Genomic DNA, 25839 nt, shown 5'->3' with positions numbered 1-25839 from the left:
TGGGCTGCCAGCCTGGGCAAGTACACAACCCCAGTTCCAGCACATCAGACACAGTGGCCTCAAATGCACAACACACCACGTTTAGAGAAAAGTTTTGATAAAGCCTTATTAAAAGAAAGCAACGGAAATATTTTTTTTCCCCAAGGACTTAGACCTGAGGATGAGGCACATGGTGCTATTTTCCTTCCCCTGAGTATGGTGGGATGCAACTAGCTCACACCACAGAGATCAAAGTGTACTAAGGGATTCTGTCGAGATCCCATCCCGACACACTCTGCAAGGAGACAGATCGCTCCTTTTACCCGAGCTAAATGAGCCAGCATAACACACCAGGCAGGGAGCGGAAAGCTAGAGAAGCACTTATTGTTATTAGCTAACTGTTGCGTTAGGACAGCAGCTGGTGACCACCACTTTTGTTGGAACTAATTGAAAAATTACCCTAATTGTAGCCTACAGCTAGAGCCAATGTTGCTTAGCTTTCTGTTTGTATCTGTAACTCATAAAAACATCTCTTTTTTTTTTTTTGGCTAGATTACAAAACTATAAATTAAAATACAGACTTTTATACCTTGCTATTAATATGTAGCCTTGTTTTTATCTCAGGACTCCACCACAGCCAGAATGGTGAAACCTCACTTCATGTGGTTTTTTTGTCCTCTCACTCTTCTGCAATACACTGTTAAAATATTTTGTTAGTTAATAATTTCATTTTATCCATCAACATTCAAAGTAATTCCATCAAAGTATGAAATGAAAACCTAGTTCCTTACCAGGTATTTACACTGAGACAGGAGAGAAAGCGTAGATCTGCCAGCAAGGATATAAAACATCCCATACTAGTAACATGAGTCTGTGGATAACTTGAGTTCCTGCCTTTCTAGTACCTGATTTTTAAATATGTTTTTAAATATTTTTGTAGGTGAATATAGCAGAAAAGCTAAGGGAAAAAGAAAAAATCACTTTCACTGATGCGAGGTTATAATTTTGTCTAGTTGCTTCAGATGTCACATTGGAGGCACAGAGCAGCCTTGTGAGAGCCCTGAATTTTAAGACTTTCACAAGGAGGGAGAACAGCATTATACAAGATGTACTGAGGGTGCCCATGGGGTGATTTTAGACTTTCAATTCTGTCAAATTTGGGTGGATTTTCACAATTAAAACAAAAGTACTTCCTGACACACTGAGAGCACAGAGCAACTGAGAAGCTAATAGAGTTAAAAATCCCACCAATATCCTTGACATGGCCCTGGGGCACAGAAGCAGATTGGCTTCTGGCCAGATCTACTGCAGATCCCCTGTCAGTTCCAAAATAAATGAAGACTTGTGATTTGGCACATCCCCGTGAGTATGCAAAGTCAGATGCCTGTACACGAGGAAAGAGATGATACAGATAAAAATTTCTACAGGCACAGGAGAAAATAGGAGAGAGACATATTTCCTCACCTGTTTTAAATGCTGGCTTCCAGGCTGCTTTGTGCTATTCACTGATTTAGAAGAAGCAGGCAAAAAAACCTCACACAGCTGTATGTAAGTAATGAAGTCAGAAGGAAAGTATCTGAATTAGTAAACAGAGAAAACAACTTTCTTTAGATCCACAGTTTCAACATTCAAACCCTCTCTGGTGACATGTATACAATGGGAACAGAGAAACTTCAGACACACCTTATAAGCAGAAAGATGCTAATACTGAAATAATATTCTTAAAATATTGTTTATATTGACCCTAAGCTCACTGCATTTTACAAATTTTGGCAAACAAGGTTTTATTTAAAAAATAATTAAATGGCAATTGTCAAACTACACTACCATCTGAATTTGCATTTCTTTCTCTCACACACTGCATATTGGCCAATGGTGACCTCGTGGACCTTCTACAGCTTTCTAAACTTAAGGCCTGATTTTTCTCTATATGATAAAGCAGATTAAATGTTATGTGAGTCAAGAAAATTTTCCTTCATTCTCAAAAAAACGCCTGGCTGAGCTTGCAAGCTGGAGATGCAAATCAGCAGTATTCCCTAGCCTCAGGGGCTGCCCGTGTGTCACCCAGACATGCCCTTGTGACAGCGGACACATGGGACAGAGGGTGATGTTCAAGGTCCTGCATCCAATGGGCAAACCCGTCCACTTTAACAAGCCTTGATCGATAACAGGATTTACAACACCTTTCAAGACCTCCCAGCAATACAGCGGCAAATGACTTCCCGCACACCATGCCCCATTCATATTTCTAAGTCAGCGAAAGAGAAGCCTAAGAACAAATTTATGACAAGGCTACAGTCAATACTATTAAATTACTCCTCAAGACTGCTTTTGAAGGTCTTGATTCCATCGTCCAGGCTGCCCATTGCTGTAGCATTGCATCCCTTCAGAGGGAGCCCATCGACTGCAGCCATGGCAAATGGTCCCAATGGCATCAGCATGGCCTCTACGCCCTCCTTGTCCTCCTGTCAAGTTCTGCCTTTAATTTGCAAGGCTGCCAATCGTGCACAATCCAGGATCAATAAAAAACTCATTGCCCAAGGAGAGAGGGAGGATGTGCCTGGAGGTGACTTATGAGAGACCTGAAGGGTGGAAGGGGCTGAGACAAAGATGAGTATTAAGTCAAAATCAGTGCTCAGGAGAAGTCAGGTCTTCCTGCCCTCCCTCCCATCTTTAGCTTAGCATTAAATCACAGTCTGCCTGCATAAGACAGGCAACCATTTATCTTTTGGGGTTATAAAAACGATATTTTCAAAATTTCTCCTTGCTACCACAAGAGATGGAATTGTTGTTTCCCCTCACCCAACAACCCCAGTGGGTAAAACCCCAAGAACATCACAGGTCTCTTAATTAAATAGCAAAAGCTGATCACGGAGTGGTAATTGGGAGGTACGTCTGTCCTCCCAGTGCTGCCCCATGAGACAGCCCCATAGCAGCAATCCCCCTTCAACCAGCACTTCTTACCACTCCACTCTGCCATTAGCTCATTACTCTTCATTTAACCATCCTCATCAACAGTCTTCTCTCAACTCCCAAGCAGGCTCTCTGCTTCCTATTTACAGCCAGGTAACAGGTTTGGCAGTCCCATCACGCAGCAGCAATGGGCCAGGTTATCTTTGGAAGGGTTTCTCCACATCATTTGAGAACTGCAGGTCACCCTTTGCCAACAAGAGCTGCAGTCTCATGCCATTTTCTCACCACAGCAAGGGCACGTGCAGACCACTCCCCCAGCTCACAAGCATTAGAGAGAGTGTCAAAACCCTAAAACCTAGTTTTATTTAAAAATAATAATGCATTATCTATGTATTCTTTAGGGAAAGTAGAAACTGCTTTTTTTTTCTGATTTTGAAAGCCATTTCTGGTGAAAATACTCAACTGAAAAAAAAAGGTTTTGAGACAAGGAGTTCAACCAAAAATTCTTGGTTGGAATAAAGAGGGGAAAAAAGCTAAAGAACTGGATTTTCCCATTTAGTGAGACGCTTAAAGAAACAGGGATATATTATGGGTGGAATGTTTTTTAAGTGTCTTGGGTGTCAAGGAACAGCTTTCCAAGTCTGTCTAGGCTCCTAGGTTCTACTGAAATCAAGGAGGTGTTAATTCCTAGCTACTTTTAGAAATCTCCCTCCCAGTTTTAGAAACTGCTGTTCATCAGGACATGTCCTTGTCTGAGGCAAGAAACTCTTCCACCAGCTTCACACAGCCTTGCTGGAAACAACATCTCCTGCCTCTTTGGGCTGCAAGTCCACTTGTCTTGCCAAGGGGCTGTGAAATCAAAAGGGATCAGGCAATGAAAATATTTAGCGAGTTTGGCTATTTTTTTTCTTTAGTTTTGTTTCTCTTGTTTTTTCCAATAAGCACCTATCTACCCCTTTAGCCACCTAAATACCAGCCACCTCTTGGAAAATCCTATCCCCACTACGCAAAGAGGAATCGGGTCAGTCTAAAAAGCTAGGTTTTCAGTTTCCTATTGGCTCTGCCAGCACCACTCCAATGCTGACCTGCGGTGTCCCCTCACTGTTCCCATCCCAGGGCCCTCTTGAGTGCTGCCAATGTGCATTAGCCCTGACATGCCCCAGTGCCTGCTGTCACCATCCTGGGCTTTTCCCAAGATTCTCAACTGGGACAGCTGAGATAATTGTTTCAGAAAAAATAATCACAATAACAAACGGAAGGCATCGGACAAAGAGTCTCCAACCCCTGTTTCTAGCTTTAATAACACACGCACAAGAAAAACCCCCACATGGTTTTATATGCAAAACAGAAAGGATGCATGGGCATGCACGAGAAGCACAAGGAACTCACCCCTTTTTTGTAGCAGTTTACAGATGAGAAGACAAAGCCCAAATCTTCCAAACCACTCCAGAAACAGCCTAGGACTCACTTGCATCGCAGCAGAGGGACAGCGCACCTGTCACATGGGCCAGCATGACTGCACTTGTTTAATGTATTCAACAGCAAGGCAGGGTGGGCTTTCATTCCTGTTGCAACCAAAGCACACGTGGGATCTGGGCAGGATTTGCCCTTGGGACACCAGCACATGGTGTACCTTTCCAGCAGGAAGGGTTAATGCCACCTTGGACATGCCGTCTTGCACGCCAGCTTCCCTGCAAGGATTTATCACCTGCCTCTGGGCTGCAAGGGCCCTTTTTCATTCAATTATCCCGTTAAGAGACCAATATCCTCTCTGCTGCTGGAGCCCAACAGAAGATGAGGGATGAACTGGGGCTGAAGGAGCCGTGCAGTGCTCAAAGTAAGTGACAGTCACCTGGGATGCTATGGCATCAGGCTGAAAAATGGGCTTCATTAGGAGACATAAATAAAACATGCCAAATCATGAGTTATTAATGAGATATGGAAACGGCTGAAGCATAGCTACGCTGACAGAAGAGGAATCACAGCCATTGCCAGCTTGGTGGTTTGGGCTTAGGGAGCTTTTCTGTGTTCACCACTGCCCAGCTTCCATTGCTGGAGAAGGAACAACCCCATAAATATTCACCGCAGCAGCCTCTGAGACATCGTCCACTGTGAAACAAGCAGGTGAGGAGAAAACCTAGGAGGCAACAATCAACTTAAAGAAAAGGTGGCCAAGTGAGGGCTACAGCATTGCGCTCTGCCTTAGGTTTCTGAGACCATGGGCTCAACCTCCACGCCACAGCTGCATTTTGAGAAGTCTGGCTCCTCTGTGTGCTGGTTGCTCATCTGCTAAATAAAAACTGCTTTGTTTTACTGGCTACTCCAGGCCTGGAGAATAAATGCAGCAATAACAACTGCTGTTTCCTTCAGGAACAGATGGTCCACAGGACTTTTCACTAACACTTTGCTGTGCAGTGCCCTGGACTTGGCACCACAGCACATGACGAAAACAGTCCACCTGCTTATCCATTTTTTAATTTTTCTTTTCCTTGTCAACAAGAGATATAAGAAATTTTTTGGGTTTTCTCCAGCAAGCAAATCTTTTGGTGACAGAAACCCAGTCACAGAAACACTCCCTGCTGTGAAACACAACCAAGATGCTTTACGGTGTGATACTGCTGTAGAGTAAACAAAGCAACGTGGCACGAGAGCCTGTTCCCAATTCCTGGGACTGATTTCCGTGACACTGTTCACAAGACAGTTTCCAAAGACATGGAAATAGAACCTAACATCTTCTTACACTGAACAGGACACAGTAACATCTGTCTAAAGGACAAATCAGGATGCCTACATACACAAATGTGGTATCTTTGAAAATCTGGATCTCAGTATAAAAGCTGCTGTGCTAAAAGCGATAATTTTCTTGCAAGTCTCACGCTATTTCACAGCATTTCTGAATGCATTCTTCTAGTTTGTTCCTGGGGGTTTTGGAGTGGTTTTTCTTTCCTTACTCATTTTCTCAGTTCCCATTCAAACACAAGAGAGGAAGAACAAAAAGTAAAAGGCAGCATCTAGTCAAAAAAAAAAAAAAAAAAAGTTACTAAATATGACTCAGTGAAGCTCAAAAGGCTGAAAAACACAGAGGTAAGTAAAAGGAAAGCAAAACATATTTTCTTTTACAAATTTTGATCCCTGGCACGTTCCAAATGACAGCTTTTGACAAAGAAACAGCAAAATTACTTTTATTATTCTGACACCACTTACATCACACACTGGGAGGAATTAAGAGTGGACAAAAATAAACATGTTTTAAACTTGAGCATCTCAAACCAAGTAAAAAAGTTTTTTCTTCTGCCACAGCAGTGGGGTCCAGGCCCCTTGATGTGCGCTGCTGGTGGCTCAGGCAGCTGCTGGTCTCTAGCTCTTGCAGAGCATCCCCTCCCGTGGGCTGCAGGCTTTGGGAAGCAGAACAGCGAGGGCACCTTTAAATTGCCTCATTTGCTACGTTTCAGGCCAACACATGTATCTGGTTAATGATTTAGGATCTCGACTACTTCTGTTTACTTATTTATAAAATAGAGTTGATTTGCTGCAGTAGTTGGGGGCTAGCAGGGAAACCAACCACCACTCTTCAAATAGTCCATTCTGAGCTCAGCTAAACATCAGACATGGCCATATAGAAATCAGGGCAGCGGAATGCATGGCAGTAACATAGGCACGGGGTCAACCACCCTTCAAACAGATGTTTGCTACATGACATCCACAGCATTTGCTAATGTCGTGTACCTTTTCCAATGGAAAAATTCACTAATACTGAGGGAAGTTTAATTGGTATATTGGACAAATGACTGTTTGTTCCTTGGGGTTTTCAACAGCACCTTCTGCAGAGGATCAAGGGATCCTGAAGAGGAATGAGGAGCCCTACAGCTGTATGAGCCGCTGTTGGCCAAAGCCAGCTGCTGAGCTCGGGGCAGGGAAGTGCTGCCTGTCCCGGCCAGCCAAATGAATGCCTGCCAGATTAACTATGGATGTTCCCCGTGCCAGGAAAAGCTCAAGGGCTCAGCGAGTGAAGGAAAGCAGGATTCCAAGAGGACCAACAGCAAGAATTTCTCTGAGGGGATTAGCTGGGAAGGAGCAGCCAGAGTTTGAGGGAAGGAAAAGAAAATACAACAAAAAGCAGGGGAAAAGCTTGCCTAAAATGTGCCAGACTGGGGGAAGGGGTCTGTTATGAAGCAGAGACTAGTAATTAGTACAGGGAGATCATTCCTCATTTCCACAAGAATGTTTAAACTTGAAGCTACACAAAACTACCAGCAGCTACCATAGCTGAGATTTGAACACATCACCTTACAATTAAATTACAATCAGCTCTGAGCAGAAGAGGCATCTCCCCTAGCAAGCATCCAGCTGCAGAGCCAGGCAGAGTACATGTTTTTGAGACACAGGGTCAATATAATGCCGGGACCTGGGCTGGGGTATCTGCCACTCTTTCGCAGATCCCTCTGCAGATCCCTTCATTATATCTTCCTTCCTCTCTCTGAAACAAAGGTGGTGGGGATTTTTAGTGCAAAATAACAGATGTTTTTACCAGGCCTGGCCATCTCCTGGGATGCAACAGATAACTAGTTTGGTTTTGAGCATTTACAGATGGGAAATGCAGCAGAGTTTATTACTCGCTAGCATAATTCATACCAGCTCCCATCCTTGGTTGCTGCCCAGTCATGATGGGCTCATTCTGGTAGTAATATTGCCTAGGCATCATTTATTTTTGCTCAAGCTTTTGGGGATGTACTTTAAACATCAGCTATCTCAAAATATAGAAGACAAGTAACAACATCTATCTCTGGCTGTTCATTTCAAAGCTGTAGTCCCAAAAGCCAATTCCAGTTCAGTTTAATCCTTGATCAAAGCAGTACAATTTAGCATTGGATTAGTGATTCTCTTATTTAAATCTGTCACTAATAAATGCAGGTGATCTAAGTCAATTCTAAATATTTCAACCAAAGCCACTGAAACTTTATCAGGTAGTACAGGGATAACATTTTTTTAACCTTCATTACAACCTCAGGCTGCATTTTCACAGTGTATTGCAGGCACAAATGCACTTACTCTCTCTGTGTCAGAACAGTCTTTCCTAACTTCCCTGGAAAACTGCCTAAAAAAAACCCCCTCATGTTACAACACTATTGCCAGTTCCTTTAGGATGCTTGAGAAAAGAAACACGCCATGGAAAAAGAGCTGGAAAAACCAATAGGGCATGAAATCTTCTCCTGGCATCTCCCCACTAAAAAGGACTCCAGGGCTGTGTTTGATCCAAGCACTTCCAGGCGTCACTCTAGAAGGTGGAAATCCTGCTTGTGCCACCCTGTTTGATTGGGAACATGAAACTCCTTCCAGTGCAGAGAAGAGCCCATGAAGCCTTCAAATCACAGAGGAGAAAAAGAAGCACCAGCATAAACTGTCAAAGGGAAATGATGCCAAATACGAATTCATATATCTGAAATAAGCTCAGCCCTGAGGCTGCCACAGCGGGACAGTAACCCCAGAGTGAATGTGCCTTTGTGTGCAGCAAAGAGCACAGAGACGGTCTTGCTGATGCCTCTGCGTGCCCGGCACTGCCCGCACACTCACTGGAGGAAGGAGCATAGCGAGACAGTCATAACCCATGTGCTCCCTTGGTCTCTCAGCACCCCAATGTCAAGTGTAGCAGTCCTCAGGCTCAAGCTCTATACTCAGGTCTGTCCCATAGAATTGCAACCTTGATCTGAGCAAATACTTTTTTACTTACTTGGCAAGTCATGCACAGGAACTGCACTCCAGACTTACAATCTATCCCACCTCAGAATCACATGCATTGCATTCAGGCCCTTCCATTTGCTACCGAAGTTTACCTGCCAGTGTCCTGACTGAGTTCCCATGCACCAACACACAGACTCTTGCACCAGCAAGTAAGTCTCTCTCCCCTTAAGTGAGGCTAACGGCTGAGTTTGTGCATTCAGCGAAGCCTGAAATCAATAATATCCAAGTTACACTGAGCCCCTAAAATCTGTTGTTCTTCAGAGGTCCCTATAAAAACACAGATCATCTTTACACCAAAGGACTTTGATCTGCTGCAGGAGTGCCGCCAGCAGTCAGGGCTTGCACACGAGAGCAAAGCTCCCAGCATTAGCAACGGCTCCGGGCCCCATTAATATGCAAACCTTTCAGAAATCAAAGGCGACAGCGAAGGGACTGAGCACTGGCTGCAGAGAGCCGTAAGAGCTGGGAGCTCTGCAGCCACAGAAACCTCTGCCACAGAAGTTCAGAGACCATCTAACACTCACACAACTAAATCGGGGATGAGGGACCCTGGGATCACAGTCTGGCACAAAATAACTTTACTTTTCATCACATGCAGTGCTGCAGGATTGTGAGAACAGAAACCCCGTCCTGTCTTAGATTAACTTACTCTGAGAAATACTTAAAATATTACTCCTTCAAATCTTCCCAAAGTTGATTTTCTCCCTGTTATCCTCCCAGGTTTCTCATCCTTTCCACCCTCCCCACTCATGGAAGGAGGGAGGGGAGGGACAGACATCAGGACTCCCAAACAGTCTGGTGAGTCCGGCAAACAGCCAAGTGTCTCTCCCTGCAAAGTAACAGCTCCTGCATGGGAGGAGGAAAACCTTGTGAGACTCTGAGGCACACCTAAATCTACTTTACTGCAATAATAACCATGGCAAATGGATAGAATAAAAATCCAGACAGTCAACAGGGAAAAAAAAAAAATCCAACCTCTGAAAAATATACAACATGCAAGAAAGTAAAATAATCCTATGCCCCCCCTGCCAATGCACATCAAGGGTAAAAATCAATCACAGACCACGTAGCTTTCCTCCTGCCCAGCTAAGGAAAAGTAAACGTTCAAGTGAGTCCCCTCCAAGTCCCTCTCGCGAGGCAGGAGCGAGCCGCTTTGCTCTCACCATACCTTTATTCCTCCGTCTCACCACCCCGAGCCGGCACTTGAGCGAAACAGCAAACATCTTCCCCAACTGCAGCCTCCAGCGCTCCGCTCACATGGCTCTGTGCCGCTTCTCCCTCCGCACCTCTGCCTGGCTCTGCGAGGGGCTGCCGGCTCAAAATTAATTGATGATTACTCTGAAACAGAGTCGTGCTTTGTGTAGTGGCAAAGGGAGTGAGGGGGAAGGGGTTTTGGGGGGAGGATGGCAAAGACAGAGCTAGAAGGGGTACAGACCCTTTCCAGTACTTTCAGTGTGGGGCTGCTTTGTCTTGTTATCTTGTCCAGATGAACAAAATCACCCACTGATGTCTATAAACCTATTGCCAGTCTCCTGCTGTTAAGGGCTGGGAATCTGGTACCACATTAACATATTAATTTGCAAAGTATCATTATTCCTTAGCACATACGGGTGCATGCTTGCACTTCACCAGAAAGCTAATCCAGAGCAAAGGAAGATAAAAGCTCTCAATTTTATGGGACCAGTTCACCAGGAACCCAGCACCAGTGCATGTGCCGTGGGGCTATGTGCTGGTAACAGCCCTGGCAGTGCAAGTCCTGCTAGAGAAACTTTTCTGCAAAAGAACTTTTGGTTCCTGCAGAAACCATCAATGACATCCTGCAGACCTGAGAGCGAAGCCACCATGAGAGGGACACACAAGCCACTGGCTGAACATCGACTCCCCAAAAAACACACCTGATGTATCCTGAGTTTCACCTCCTACTTACAGAAGTGGAATGATGGATCATCCTGGAGATTTTTGCTGTGGATGGAGCAGCCTTGGGGCTGTTTAGGGCTGCACCTTCAAAACTGCTGGAGAGCTTTTGTTTTTATAAGTTGTTGCATACAGCAGAGGACAGCAGGCAGCCCCAGGCAGCATCCCAGGATACAGCTGGTTCTCAGCAGGAGTTATTGAGTAATAGAAAACAGCAAGCGTAGTTGGGGCAGAATTACCAGTGAATTTAGGGGAAGACAAATGGATGCCTCAGTCTTGGCAGGACCGCTCTGGGTCTCGATGAGAAGTCAACCCCATACAAACCCTCACCAGGAACTCATGCTGTGGGAGACACTGGAGGTTTCTTGCCAGCCACATGACCAGAAGGTCTATGTGGGTTGGACTGTTGGTGAGACCCAAACACACCCACCTGGAAGGACTAGCGATGTTCAGAAGGGTCTACTTTCTGGGATAAAAAGGAACACTCTGCCCCCAACACCCCTTTTGCTCTTCTCCATCTTCTTACAGCACACTTTCCAAGTCAGGGAGGATCACACAGAGAAATGTGGACTCTTCCAACTCTCTCTGGGTAGAAGGACCTTGGAAAGGGTTTGTGATGGCACATCAGGTCTCACTGCCTTCCTTGCCCAGCCCTGCTCATCCCCACACTCTTCTGGGAGAAGGACACTTGCTGAGGACTCTGCCTGACCAATATGCTACTACTCCCTTTCATATGACTTTTAGACCTAAATCACACCAGGACTAGCACTTCGGTTGGCCTTTTCTACTGAGCTGAGCCTTCTCCCACTGGTTTTTAGCAGCTGAAGAAGCAAAATATTCTCTCTATGGGATCTCGGACGGTAGCATAAGGGGTTTTCAACTTCTTGTTACCATGGTTCCAGGGAGCCCAAAGGCGCCTTCCAGGAACCCATGGGGAAACTCTGGATTTATAGAAGAAGTCCCCATTACTAAGTCAATACCTGAAGGCTAAAGGCTGCTCCCAACAGATGGACATTTGTGAGTTTACTAACACAAAACCTCTGAGCACCTTCTCTAGCCAACACTTCTGCTGATCCCACAGATGACTTAGGAAGTTGCAAACTGTTTTCACAGACCAACTGCTGCAGGCAGCAACATACTGCATCTTTTTCAGGAGGCCTCTTGGAGACACGACTAATTCACCTCAGTGCCTGATCTCAGCAGTTCTCTGCCACTGAGTCTTTGCACTTAATTACCAGGGTCACCCTCCCACTTTTTAGGCTGGAAGGACACATGCACGGTTTGGTAAATTCAAACTCAAAGGTGTATGTTTGGAACCAAAGGAAAACGTAACACAGACTGACCCAGAAATCTTTCCAGCAAGGAAAAGGCTAAAAGAGAGCTGCTTTGAATGTGTGGGAGCATTAGCGACACAGCACAAATGGCAATCCCAGAGGAGCTAACGCCAAATTTTGAATTCAAGAATTCCAGTTACAGACCCTTAAAACTCAATAGACCATCAGTGCTTTAGAGATCAATCTTTACATAACAGCATGAGAGATTTTCTTCTCGACTCCATCTTGTTTTCTTTAAAATATAGACTTGAAAGCACTGGCAGGTGTGTACATGTATATTAAGTATAGATAAATTTAGACGTAATGTATGTATTTAAAGCCTTATACAGAAGATGAAAAGCCTGAGTGTGTTTTCATTGTGTGCGAAACATACACGTGGGGCTGACAATGGGTTGAGGGACAGGGCCAGGCAACAGGGCTTCTCCTCCTGCTTCTGCCATGGCTGTGAGAGCTCAAGGGGGCTGATCAGATCACATCACAGAGCCTCAAACATCCTATTTCTGAGACAGCCTAAGAGCTGATCCCCAGCTCCCCATACACAGTTGCTTGCTCTGCCCAGGTTGCTTTTTCTTCTCTCGCCACTACTGAGTACATGGATCTCCAATTAATTTCACTGGAGCTGTAGCAGAGGAATTTATACCATTTGGCCAACCAAAATACCATTTTGCACCAGATTTTGCCTTCTTTCATGATGCTGAATTACCACTCTACACACGAGACTAGAGGAACAGTGCCTTTTTCCTCTTTTCTCTAGGTTCATCATTAGGATTTAAGCACATTCAGACATAAACCTGAATATTAAAATCCAGTTTACCCTCCCCTGAGAGGCTCAGAGAACTTCTTCAGCCAGGGGAATTGCCTGGATGTCCCAAGACAATTGGTTTTACTTCAGAGGAAATTCCAGTCACAAACAAAACACAGCTGTTTCTCTTTGATACTGAAACAAGAGTGTTTTCAGCTCTCCCACATATAAATCTAATCCTCATTTCAGCTAAGGAAATGACTGTGGGGACATTGGTCATCAAGAGCACACAATAGAAGGAGTGAGAAATGCAGCAATTAAGCTAAGAGGATAAAAAAGCATTTGTATAATAGGAAATCTATTACCATTTGTCATGTCTGGTATTTGAAGTGGCTCTGCCAAGCCATAGAATCCCTTGCAAATAATGCAAGAGGATAATGAAAATAGAAATACACCGTTTCAGAAAAATAAAGCAAAACACCGTGTGATTAATGAATATATAGCATTCAGAATATATGTATGTACTGCTGCGTTTATCTGTCTGGCAATGATTATGCTTCTTCTGTAATAGCAAACTGTGGAGAAGTGTTATGGAAGAAAACAGTCTTCTATTCATGTAAACATTTAAAAATACGTATCAGAACAAAATTAAAGGAGTAGAAACTATTCAAAGTAGAGCTCACACTAAATTAGTTCACTTTTTCCTTGAAGTTACCAAACAATTTGTTTCCTTCCTCAGGAATAATAACGCAAATCCCGTGTGTCTAATACATATCCTGAAAAATTACACATTGTACTAAAACTTATTTTAAAAGGCAGTATTTCCTTACTAACAGGTGCAGTTATAGTTGAATGCATTCATGTTACAAATACTGATAATATGCCTTTGTGAATTTGTTCATATTATTTTCATCTTCTCTTCACTAGTTTAAAGGATGTTCCAACCTTACATTATATATGCTTCAATTCTGTATGACTATAGGTACAGTCAGTAGGCAGACCCATAAAACAGGATCTGTGGAGAAAACAGAAGATGTCTATGGAAAGGCAGCCTTTTTTTTTCCTTTTCATTTCATATTTTCACATTGTCTACAAAAAGTAAAACCAGATATTATCAGATACCGGGGTAACAGGCTTTTTATCATCACTATAGACTACATTAAACTGCATAACCAGGCTACGTCTTCCACTTAAAAAGAATGCAAAATAAACAAAGTTTACTACAGATGGGTTTGCTCTATAAAAAGCATATAAGTAACTTCTCATTGGAATGATTCCACGTATCAGTACAAAAGATATGAAACAACCTGCCTTCTTACTACAGCACTTTGTTAAAATCTTGCCCTTGGTAAACAGAATTTGTTGGAAAACTCTGTAAAAATACATCAAACAGACTGGCCAACAACTGACTGAAAGTATCTCTCAAAAATATTCATGCCATAGTGCAAGTTAAGATAAGCCATTGCAATTAGCAAACAGCAGATCTCCCCCTAAGAGTTTGGGAGCTCTTTGAGAGCCACCAGGGCAAACAACATCAGCCAAATATGGCATTAAAGCATTTGGAGACAAAAAGTCTGCCTTAGATAAGCAAGTTGAATCAATGCTGAAACAACAAATCCAATATACAGTAATGCCTTGAACCAAACTTAGGATGAGCTGATCTACAAAAATCAGATATCACATAGACTCACGGCATGCTGTGTGTTAGTGATGACGGCCTCCTTCCTGACGCGTGAATTCCTACAGAAGTACCCAAAACCTCTGTGTAAAGCAGAACAGCACCAGGGCAGCCAGCAGTCAGAAGGTGCTCACGCCCCCACAAAGAAACTGAACAGACCCCAGGCTCCAAGTTTATTGCCTCTCAGTGCCTGTTAAACCAAATATGCTGCTAACAAATGCTGTTAGTTCAGGGTGGGGGGTCAAATTGACAGCTCAGCAAAGCCAAGCTAAACTTGTTTCTCCTTATGTGTTGACATTGTCGATAACAAAGAGTTGGGAAAAGATGCTCTGCCCACGCTGACACCTGTACTGCTTTAACTGATTACCCTTAATAAATGATCCTGGTGACAGTGTGACCGATGAACGGTTTCACCGAAACCATGCTCGATTAGTAGACAATTCCCCAAAGGAAATGGTCTAAATTATACTTTACAAGTACCTTGCCTGGTCCTTATTAACATGGGTACAGCCTTCCCCTGTGAGATGTCACAGCCTCCATTGGAGTAACATCGGGGGAGAGTTTGATATGGCACTATTAGGTTTAATTACCCTGACAATAACTTATGAAGGTGACAGTCTGTCATGAAACTGTGTTCAGCTAAGTAGATAAACAGCCTTCAGTCATTAACCTTCACCCTCAGTATTTTGAAAGCCCTTCTTATTTTCTGCATTCACAGGTGACTTCTGACACATGCTCTGAACATCCTGTGCAACTTTTTACAAACTCACCAGCTTCACAGAAGGCCATGTCATGAGAAATGCCATGTTTAATTTTCAGCTATATGCAATTATTTCTCTGAATTAGAACTTCTCCAGACCCTCGACCCTATGTAGCATCAGCTGCAAGAAACCAGCAAGAGAGAGGCTCTTTGGAGAAGTGCCCAGTTCTCACCACTGCATTTGCTGAGACGGTCAGTGCAGCCATGTGTAAGCACCACGGTCTCACAGTTCAAAAAGTAACACTCACAGGGACTGCACCTCCAACCGAAACTGCTGAGATACTAATGATTTCTATCTAGATTAGACCGAGACTAGAATTCAAGGAAGATGACTTAAAGATGAATGAAAGCCAGGAGTGAAAGCTATGTGCTGATGACATCTTCCCAGTTGTCCTCTCCATAATTCACACCCCAGACTGGCAGGATGGACCAATATGTAGGATTTTATGGGCACTTTTCTGCAAGTCAAGTGAGTGAATGGCATTTGGAGTATGTCCCAAAGCTAAGAAGGCAACTAATTTGAACTTTCACAGCTATGTTCCTTTTTTGAGCTTCCAACTTGAGCCTTATCAGTATTACTTAGACATCTCCTGCTACTATAATTATTTTATCAGCTGACAAGAATATCTCAACAATTCATGTGCAAAAGCATTCTTATATTCTTCCCTGGTAGTATTTCAGTGGTGATGCTGCAGTCTTGCCAGCATCCACAGGAAACCAAAGAGCTCAGGTGCTTGATGCTCAGCCCACCTTTTTTTCCCCTACTTGTGTACAACACAAAGTGTAAGAGAAGCCAGGTCCCTACTTGGAAATGCTGCTGCAATAGTACTAAAGAACAGCAGCTATTTAACTACAAGAAAATATTGTATACATCTGGAAATGGGGTTACGAGAGCTGTTATATCCCAAAGGGCAGTGACCAAAGTGATACTGCCTATTGCTCATGGTGAGAAACAGGGTCCTGCAGGTGCAACGCTGTTGCTGGGATTCAGGTTAAGACCTTAGTTTATTTTGCCAGGAAATGCTGAAGCAGTTCTTTAATAATTAAATGGTTCAGTATATTTGTTCAATCTGCGAATCCATAGACAAGACATCAGTCTTTCCAAGGAGACAGCTGAGTCTCCTGAAGCAAGAAATTAAAATAGTCTTATCTCCATGTGCTGTATTGCCACTTGCTCTGACTGCCAATTTGCTTAGAAGAACGAAAGCCTCTTGCAAACACTGACTGCAGATGCCAACCTAGACAGGGGTCACGCTATGCCTTCATGTATGTACTCCCAGCAGTCTGCTCACTTTATTTTACATTGTCGTTGTGCTAATGAAGCAATTAGCTAGTAACAGCCCGAGACAAGTTAGCATGCCAAAGGCCAAAAGTCATTTCCCTTTTAAGTAGGTTCTCCTTACCCAGTCTAAGTGCCAGCTGCAGTCTTTTACTGTGAGCACAAATCTAGCTGTTACTTACAGAGCACCACCAGCCTCCCCAGCCCCAAACAGGATGGCAGGAAAAGCTGAGGTCAGTGCAATGTGCAGCTTAGCTTTGAAATTAAACAGCCTCACTTTAGACAAGTTATACTGGGAAACTGAAAATAATCATGCAGAATCAGTACTGTTTCTATATGTACCTTTTAAGCAGCATGTTTGTGCTGTTAGACTTGCTGTTATAGATATAGCACTCAGCAAAAAACTACTTTGTTTTTTAAGCAAAAGATTAAAAGTTCCAAGTTACACAATTATTAATCAATAGCAGTGTTCAAGAGCTCATAAGGACCCACGAAATTGAAATTTATTATTAGCATTAAACACTGCACGAATATTATGGTTGTTTATGTAGGCTTCATCCAAGGGCTCATTTTGCCTGCATTGTACAAATGTCCCTGTATCACACTGAGTGCAATTTGAGTAGAGGAGACAGAGAAAGAATAGGCCAAGAGAAGTACAATTCTCTCCCTTTTCAACTGTTACAGACAGATTCCTTTTCCAAAACAATAGCAGTAAAGGTGTTTCACTCACAAGAACTAACTAGTTAGGGAAAGAGCACTTTATCCATGTTCTGGTCTCCTTAAATCAAAAACAGATGTCTGCCTTCCAGAAAACAATCTGGAAGGTCTGCCTCCAAGTTACTAGGGATACACAGGTGAAGGTTTTGTCCTGTGTTTTCACAGGACATCAAGTTAAATTATCCTTGTCCACCATCAAGTCTAATGACCACATCCACTGCCGCATATAACTGGCATTGCTTTCCTGTCTGCAAAACAGCCACACCAGTTTACTCTGGCAGAAAACTTACCCATCAGTGGCTTGCCCAGCATTGGACTGGGAGCCAACAGCAGAGTAGGGAACTGAGCCCAGTCCTAATTAAATGCATACATCCATCTGAAAACTCATCATTAATTTTTCTGACTTTAAGCATTTTTCCATTCACATAAGGCTTGATTTTCTTACCCTGTTTGACAGTAGGTGCAGATTTGCCAACCCCTATGGTTACCAGATCCAGAACTGCACCATCGCAGAGGTGGCCCAATGCTCACTCTTCCAAGAATTGACTGTACCCATAATTAACCAGAGACTTGTTTGGGAAATGCCTAAATTGTAGTAATTATCATCACAATGGCATAATTAAAAAATGGATGAAATTTCACTGACAGGTGATATTTTGAAAAGCACTTACCATTAATTTCATACATCCCACTAAGGGAGATATTTACTTTTGTTGACCAAGGGAGACTTTAAGAACTCCAGTTCCCATGTCTACTTTCTTCAGACTTCATTTCTGACCCCTGTTTCTGAAGCACTTTTCTCCCCCAATACCCTACATTTCCCTCATCCAGGAATTGCCACGTTCATTTCTCCAGCTATCAATGCCAAACTCACCCCTTCATAAAGACTATGATTCAGTCTACACCTTTTATTTTATGTTGACGTCTAAAAACCTACATTTTATAGTCAGGAGCCAGAAACTCTCACTCTCTATTTGTATTTCCTTATTAATGTATTGGTCCCATCATCAGGTGAACGAGCAGGAAATTACTTCACTCCAAAGTCAGTGTTGATGCACCCTACAGGCTGGGCTTCAGATTGATCAGAGGAAAGATGGTGCCTGGAGTTTTCTAAAACTCCTATTGTGTCTGGCTTTGCTTACTTACTTTTATTATTCAACTGCAAAAAAAGCTGCCAAAGCAAGTGCTACAGAGTATTTTGAGAAGTTAATTCAGCATGTGTCTCTGCTTCCCTAGAAAATCAAGCAGTCGGCCTCCAGGCTCACCTGTGTTTGTCTCATCTGCAGACTAATTCAAGATCCAGCTGCAAAAAGGACTAAACTACCCAGCTTTTGCAACTACTTGAAAAGCAAGTGACATGTGGATGCCATCTCTAACCATATCAGCATTCACATACTTGCTCTTGAAGAAAAAGACCATCTGACCCATTACACATCTTCACTCTTACCCATTTCCTTGGCATTTATTACAGGTGACACCCAGATGGAAGGACTGGATTGAATCTGATCACTCCAGTCCTCTGAAAGCTGAAACTGCAGTTTTGATTTAGCCACTCTCTAGCGCTTAGCATTACCCAAAAGGTGAGAAAAAGGCATGCAGAAATTCATGGAAAGCTTAACAGTATTTATTGGGGCAAGATTACAGAGATTTAAGGAACTCATCTACTTTTCTTTTTCTTTTTTGCAAATATTAGCCTTCAGCAAAGACATGAAAACATTTGTCTTTATTCTAAAGAGGATATTATCAGCTAATTAATTTCTAGCACCAAACAGTCCGAATGAAGAAGGGTTTAATTGCTGAAAATGTTGAAACGGAATATTTTCACAGCAAAATTTATGTTTGGTTACAATGGATTGATTCCGTTTGATCAAAAGCTTTCTCTGTACAATTGTCTTTGCTGGAAGTTACTGATCCCATAACCATTTGTAAGCTTTTAGCCACCTTTGAATCTCCAGTGTACACCAGCAACCCCCTTTCCACAGCCACCGCAGGACGGGTAAGTGCAATGCCCAAGAGGAGCTATAAATAATGCAGCTCCACGACCCCGTTAGCAAAGAGGGAGATCGGAGATGCTGGGGCTTTGAAAGGGCACCAAGCTCCACTTAGGAAATATAGCTTTCTCCTTCTGCTGGTCACCACAAGGGAAATCACTTTGAAAGGTTGAAAAAGGGCATCTCTTTCTAGCTCAATGGACCAGTTTATATCTTGTGATATGAGCATAACTGCTAATAACTGCTTCATTTACACTATGTTCACTACCGTAGGGCACAGGCAGAGAGTGGATTATTAGGGTCTCCAGCCTGTTGCCTTTCTCAGGATCCTTTTGCCTTTATCTACAAATATCCCTTCCTCAATGCTATTAACTCTGACTTCTTCAGAGCCACACAGTAATTCCCGCTCTTGGGTTTTCCTCTTTCCACCAGCACCAATACTGCTACCACCAGCAGTACACTTGGTGCCAGGTCTCAAAGTTGTCCCAGGACCTGCAGCAGGTTAAATCTCAGCTGCTTGACTGCTGCTTGCAGTACTCCAGCACTATCCCCAGACCAAGACCACATAGTGCAGCATGCATACACCCAGCCTGGTGCTGGTACTGTGCCAAAATGATCTTTTCCCCTTTCTTGTCTCTTCCCCTTCACTGATGTACAGCCTTGTTCAAATCACTTCAACTCCTGCATTTATTTAGAGGTTCCTCAAGACACTATTTTAGGTATCCCCACTTTTACCAAATACTTTCATACCTGGTGGTATATGGAGCTCTATGAACAGCCACATTAGAGGAAGAGAGGCATAGGAATACACAAATCTTTTTCCAGCATCTGAATTTATGGCTGAAAATTAAACTATCAGCTTTGCAATTATTTACTGCTGTACAACAAGACTCACGGGATATAAACAGAGGAGACAACTCTGCAGGACAATAAATTGCCACAAATCAATCTATCACCACAAAAGGCATAAAAGGCATGTGAAAACAACACAGAGGGCCTTATAGCAGCTGCTCTTCTGCTGGCATGAGGTATAAAGCAAGCAAGGGGAAGACTTGGCCTCCACCACCACCGCAGGTCTTCGCATCTCCTTCCCTGCCCAGGGTCTGGGACACCCCACTGGCTTCTCATGAGCTTTGCTCCATGATGTCCAGAGCACCAGCCCCCAAATCCTGATGATGAGACACTTCTGAAAGGCTATCAAGTTTCACCAGGCCCGAAAGCACCTAAAGCACCCAAACCCTTTGGACAGCCTGGCCGTGTAGTTTTAGACTCTTTTGTTGGTGTGGTCCCACTGTGGGCCAGGCATCTACATGAAGATGTTTGTCTTCACCCCAGGGATCAGGTGGGACAAGGCTGCCTCTGAGAGGAGCCCATCAGTGATCACTACAGCTCCTGATCCCCTTTGCCTGCCAGGGCTGCATCTCTGTGGGTCCTCAGATCCCTCCAAGCCCCAGCACGCAAAAACTTCAAAGCCACAAGAAATGCAGGAACAATTCTAGGGAGCTCATTGCGTGGCTTTACAAGGATGGCTTGGTTTTAATTATGTGCCTGAGGGATTTCTTGTGGGAGGATAAAGCAACTAGGTCTGGCATTACTTAGCAATGGAAGGGTAGGAGTCTAACACAGATGATCCGAAAAGCTGAGCAACATCCCTTCAAATGTATTTATTTAACCTAGAAGTTGACTAGCTCTGTATTTCTAAGGTAGCCAATACTGGGTGGAAAATCAGAAGAACAGCTTTCAGAGGGACAAGAGAAAAAAAAATCTCCAGTATAAATTTTCATTCCCCATAGCATTACACGTGATTGGGATGTGGGTTTATATTCAGAGCCCTAGCCCAGTGCAAAGAGAGCTGTGATAGATGACACACACATCTAGGTCACTGACAATCCCCCCCTCCCACACCAAATTTCTCCCTCTGTTGAGGATAATGTGAGATTTTTCCAAACAGACCCTTTGCTGAATTTGCCTTTCTGCTTAGACACCACAAAGCTGGGCAACTCAGCACTGCTTTGAAATGGGGGGGGGGAACCAACGACAAAACAAAGAAATTCAGAGAGACTGTCCGCAGGGAAATCCAAGGAGCTACAAGAAGATAAAACGAGAGGCAAAGAGGAATCCTTATGAAAATGCATGAGATGTGAAAAACTGACAGGCCAATTAAACATGCCTAAATACGATCAGAGATTACCCCAATGCCACTGCTGTGTCCTATTGTTCTTCACCTTCCCTTTGTTCCCTCTCTTCAGCCTCCGGAGGTGCAGCTCACCGGCATCCCCCAATCCCTCCTGCTCATCCCTCCAACCAGTGACAACTGCACACGTTACGCTCCTCGCCTTGTGTCTTTGCACAAACTGCTTTTTTACCAATCCTTGGCCAGCTGATAGCATTTCTGCTTTCTGTGCACTGCTCCTGAAGAAGGCACATGAATGCCAAAAGCCTGCGGGGAGTGGGGGCTGGCTGACGCTTCTGTAAACACCATGCTAATCTGTTTAAGATATTAGACTCCCATATATGTGTTTTTAATAATAAAGGCAACATTTAGATGCTGCCAAGGTATCAGAGAGACAGTAGCAGACACAGCAGAGCCACCTCCACCATATAAACAATGGAAAATGCTCTCTTATCTTTTCATACCACCAGGCCTCCAGGCTGCAAAATAAATGATTGCATTCATTTACATTTTATTGTGGAGATATAACTAGCTAGAATAAATGCCAGCAGAGAATCTGACTGCAGGAATGCACTATTTTTCTCCCCATTTGCCTTAACAGGTGCTTTTTTTCTTCCTAGCAATTCATCTCTATCACTGTTGTCTAGATGGCAGAAGGGGCGTTAACCCACTACCTATCTTGCATTTAGGAAAAAAAAGCCATCGGTTCAGCTTTTTACAAAGCCTCAGACTAACAAACTGTTACAGAGTAGCAGAGACTGTGAAAGAAGGGCTCTTCACCTAAAGCATAACCAGGCAGCGAAGCCAAAACTTTCTTAGATTGTCACACAGTCATGTCAAAAAACCGTACAAGCCACACAGAAGTCAGCCCACGAGACACATCTGCATCTTAGCCAGTCACTTCCCTTACAGTCAACAGAGAGGAACAGGCTCTCCAGAGAATTCATCCCACGGGTCTGAGACTCCTCTTTTGGGTTGAGAGGCACCATTTCCTCTCCTTTCCCTGTTAAGCAGCCTGAACACATAGCTCAGAGGGAGAGGTCCACTCTGCACATCCAGCTGAGACCATACAAGTTGGCATTAACTACAGGTTCAAAAGATGTGTCATTATTTTGATAAAAAGAATAACCAAACAAATAAAGAATAACCAAAGCACTCAGTCTCTCAGGTCATCACCTAAAAGCTTAGCAGATGGTTAGAAGGGTGTGGACTGAATGAAAAACTCAACCCTGATGGGACCATGTTCCCAGGCAGCAGGAAGGCTCAGGGCTAGGCGTGAACCTTCTCAACTGCCTATTACAAAGATAAAGTAAAAACCACACAGGGTTAACAATGGCAGTAACTGTTAACTGATAGCTAGCTATCATTTTCCACTGCCTCCTTGTTTTCTTATACCTAAATATTTTCAGTTTTGAATTTCCTTTCTTATCTGTTGATCAATTTCTAACAAAAGATGATGTAAGAAATATAATGAAAAGTTTAAGCAAAAATATTTTAGTTCATTTCACTGGAAAAACAGTGGCAAAAACACATCTCAGCCTCTTGAACTACCTGAGGACGTAAGACAGGAGGAATTGTGAGCAACTGGAAGCAGAAAGAATGAATTAATAGTTGAGTAAATGAAATCAAATCAAATCCTACAAGCAAAGATGACTCAGTTAGGAAGGATATCCTGTTCTCACCATAGCTTATGGCTGAAAGAAGAGAGACCTCAGAAGGACCCAAGAAAGAGGTTGCTAAAGAATCCCCTGGTAGCTCAATCCCACTGGGGTTATGGGCAGCCCAGTTAAACGCCCTCTGAGCTGGCTGCCTTTAGGCCTGATCCAGGTCACAGTGAAAGATGGCAAAATGTGCTAGGGTATGATCTCCTGATTGCCATGGTATAATTAAAGAAGGCATTACACATGAAAGCACAAAGGGACAGCCTGAACTGTACACGTCACCTTCACCTCAGAATTTGTTGGCTTTCTACTACTCACCCATTTGATCTGAACCACCTTTGCAACACAGATTTTCAGCAGAAAACATTTTTTGTAAAAGTTGAAGCCAACAGCAGGATAGTCACTAGTGCTGCTTATCACAGTACTAGCTTGGGCCTCAAGCTCAAAGGCCCTGCCCCAATCTGTGTGATCCTGGGCAAGTCCAATAACACCTCTGTGCCCCAGGTCTCCAGCTGTAAATTAAGCCATCCGGCTGCCCAGAGTCCTGTAAGAATGGGGCCATCGGATGTTCCGGGACAGGGTCAGAAAAGCAGCTCAACAGAATTAGGTGGGTGAGAAAGAAAAAGAGCGAGTCCATAAAATGTTAAAAAACTGCAACAATACTATTGCAAACAAACTACTGATTGTGACAGCAAAAAGAACAGTGACCTACATTAGACATGAGCATAGCTTCATCTTATGTGTAGTTTCGTAAGCGCTTCATATCCCTTGGACGCTGGCAATGCAGAATGAGGGAAGCTGAGCCTGATGGCCAAGTGCACAGCCCTTCATGTTTTCCTCTGCTAGGTTGCAGCTAGTGGCACAGAGTTCAGACCTGCTGGGGACACGTCAGTGAATGCTCTAAATGCCCCTTTTTCACATTCTAGGCTTCTCTTGTTTGGCTTTTTTATAGATAGACTAAACCAGAATAATTTTCAATATTACAGCCACAGCATAGTTTGCTTGGAAGATAAGGATGGATATAACGGACCTAGGTTCAGACCAACTTTGGCCATAGCACACTTTTGCAGATAAAAACATCCCTCAGAAAAATAGCAACCTAAATTTGTCCATTTCCCATCGCTTTTCTGTTCCACAAATATACATAATAAACACCCAGTCTTAAATATCTCAAAATGCAACAACAATTATCAAACAAAAGTCTCAATGAGTTACACGTTCTCCCTGCAATTTAAGAACACCAGCCCACCAGAAAGAAGATTCTCTGCTGTCCTCATTTCACAGATGTGCAAAATGTCACTCTCACAAGCAAGGAAAGGATTATAAAGAAGATCTAGGAGTCACAGTTCCCTGCCCTTACCAACTCTCCCACCAATATTTTTCAGCCCTTGAAAAGCACAACAGCAGCAGCTGGCTGTAGGAAGCTCTCCTGTCACGTAAGCAATGGATATCAAACAGGCACGTTATCTCCAGGCGAGCAGGAGCAGCTCGGTTTCCTTACCACCGGTACAGAGGTGCAGGTGGCACAAACCACCCAGGTCACAGAGTTCCTGGCTCTCCCCCTCCTCCTCCACCCTCAGCTCCTCTCTCCATCTCTTCTTCCTCCTTGATGACTTCTTAAGGATCTTCAAAACCTTGTTCACTTTATTCATTTGGATTCACAGCCACAGAGAAGGGACGGGATCTCCCCGACTCCTGTGTCTCAGCAGCTCCAGCTCCCTGGGAAGGAGGGACAGCTAGAAGCAGGCAGGTCACTGGGAGGCACGAAAGCGCTCGTGTGTGTATGCATGCGTGTCTCTGTGTCAAAAGCTTCTTTCCACCCAAAGAGAGAGTTTTGGGTGGTGGTGGGAGGGGGGAAGGAGAGAAAAGGATTTCTTTTGCCTCTGTCCATCCACAGCTCTTGCAGACAACGAGAGCAGGCATTTCTTCTCCCTGATGACTTGGGAAAGCTCATAACTCACAAGGGCAGCAGATCCTGTATAGGGTTTTCAATTTCTGTTTTTGACAATACATGCATTCTGGCAGATTTCAACTGCTCCTCAGGCAAAAGAGCCAGCATCAGCTCAGAAAAAGCAGTGAGTCTTAAGGAATTCTGGCTTCATTTCAAAGATTAGAAATAGCTAATGCAGACAGCAAATATCTGTATCTATGAGAAACGCTAAATAACTGTGCAGTCTGTAGGAAAGAACCTTGACTTTCCTGGACTTGTGTAATTACTCGCATTTATCCAGCACCTTTCAGCAATCACTTCCACACCAACATGTTTGGAAAGTAGTAAGTAATTCCCCCAGTTTCCTGCAGACACTGAAGCACTACGAGGTGAAGTGGCTAGTCAAGACATTTTTAGCACAGCCACTGAATACATCTCTGCAAATAGCTTCTCTCCCTATTTCAGGAGTTTAGACTAAACTAAATGTTGTTAAATGACTCTCTGATATTTTTAAACAGACTTTAATGGACAACAGCATGCAGCCTGAAGTGTCCACCCAGGGCCATGGCTGCCCTCAGACACCAGCCAAACCACTGAGAAGGCTGCCAGAACCCTGTACGGGAAGCTCTGACATGATCTCCCAGCCACAGCAATCTCCAAAGATAGAAAGCTCAGAGTACCTTCCACTATTGCCATCCTGACATTGCAAACAGAGTCATGGGTGTGGGGGTAAGAAGAGTGCTCTCCTTGAATGAATCATTTTATTTGGCAAATGACACTTTTCAGAGTCAGGAGGCTAAGTGGAAAATAACCCTATGTGCTTGGGAAAGGCTGCCTGGGAGTCAGGCAGATGGCACACACACACCTTTACTGCTGGCTTCTCAGCTGTAAACAAGACCAAGAGACATGACTTAAGATAGATGGTTATTAACCCACTCGTACCCATAGGAACCAACAGCAGAGGCAGATCATCAGTTTGCTAATAGTCAGGTCAAACTTGGGCCAACCCACAAAGGTATCTGGGTGCTT

The 25839-nt window shown here is 43.7% G+C and overlaps 1 protein-coding gene across 2 annotated transcripts in view; it reads right to left on the bottom strand.

Annotated features, from left to right (window-relative positions):
* Window positions 1–25839, bottom strand: part of GRIP2 (glutamate receptor interacting protein 2) — a 301834-nt gene that overhangs the window by 124349 nt on the left and 151646 nt on the right. Inside the window, exon 1 of one of the 2 annotated variants that reach the window (XM_086469675.1) lies at window positions 24382–24532. The exons of the other annotated variant lie outside the window; for it this stretch is intronic. Within the exon in view, the coding sequence (XP_086325801.1) occupies window positions 24382–24532 (151 nt within the window). Of the gene's footprint in view, window positions 1–24381; window positions 24533–25839 lie in introns of those variants that run through there. 2 annotated transcript variants of the gene reach the window in all.

Source organism: Leptosomus discolor, chromosome 9, assembly GCF_034619465.1.
Source record: "Leptosomus discolor isolate bLepDis1 chromosome 9, bLepDis1.hap2, whole genome shotgun sequence".
NCBI classification, from domain to species: Eukaryota; Metazoa; Chordata; class Aves; order Leptosomiformes; family Leptosomidae; genus Leptosomus; species Leptosomus discolor.
Note: the sequence above shows the minus strand (reverse complement) of the source record. Positions and strands in the feature narration are given on the sequence as shown.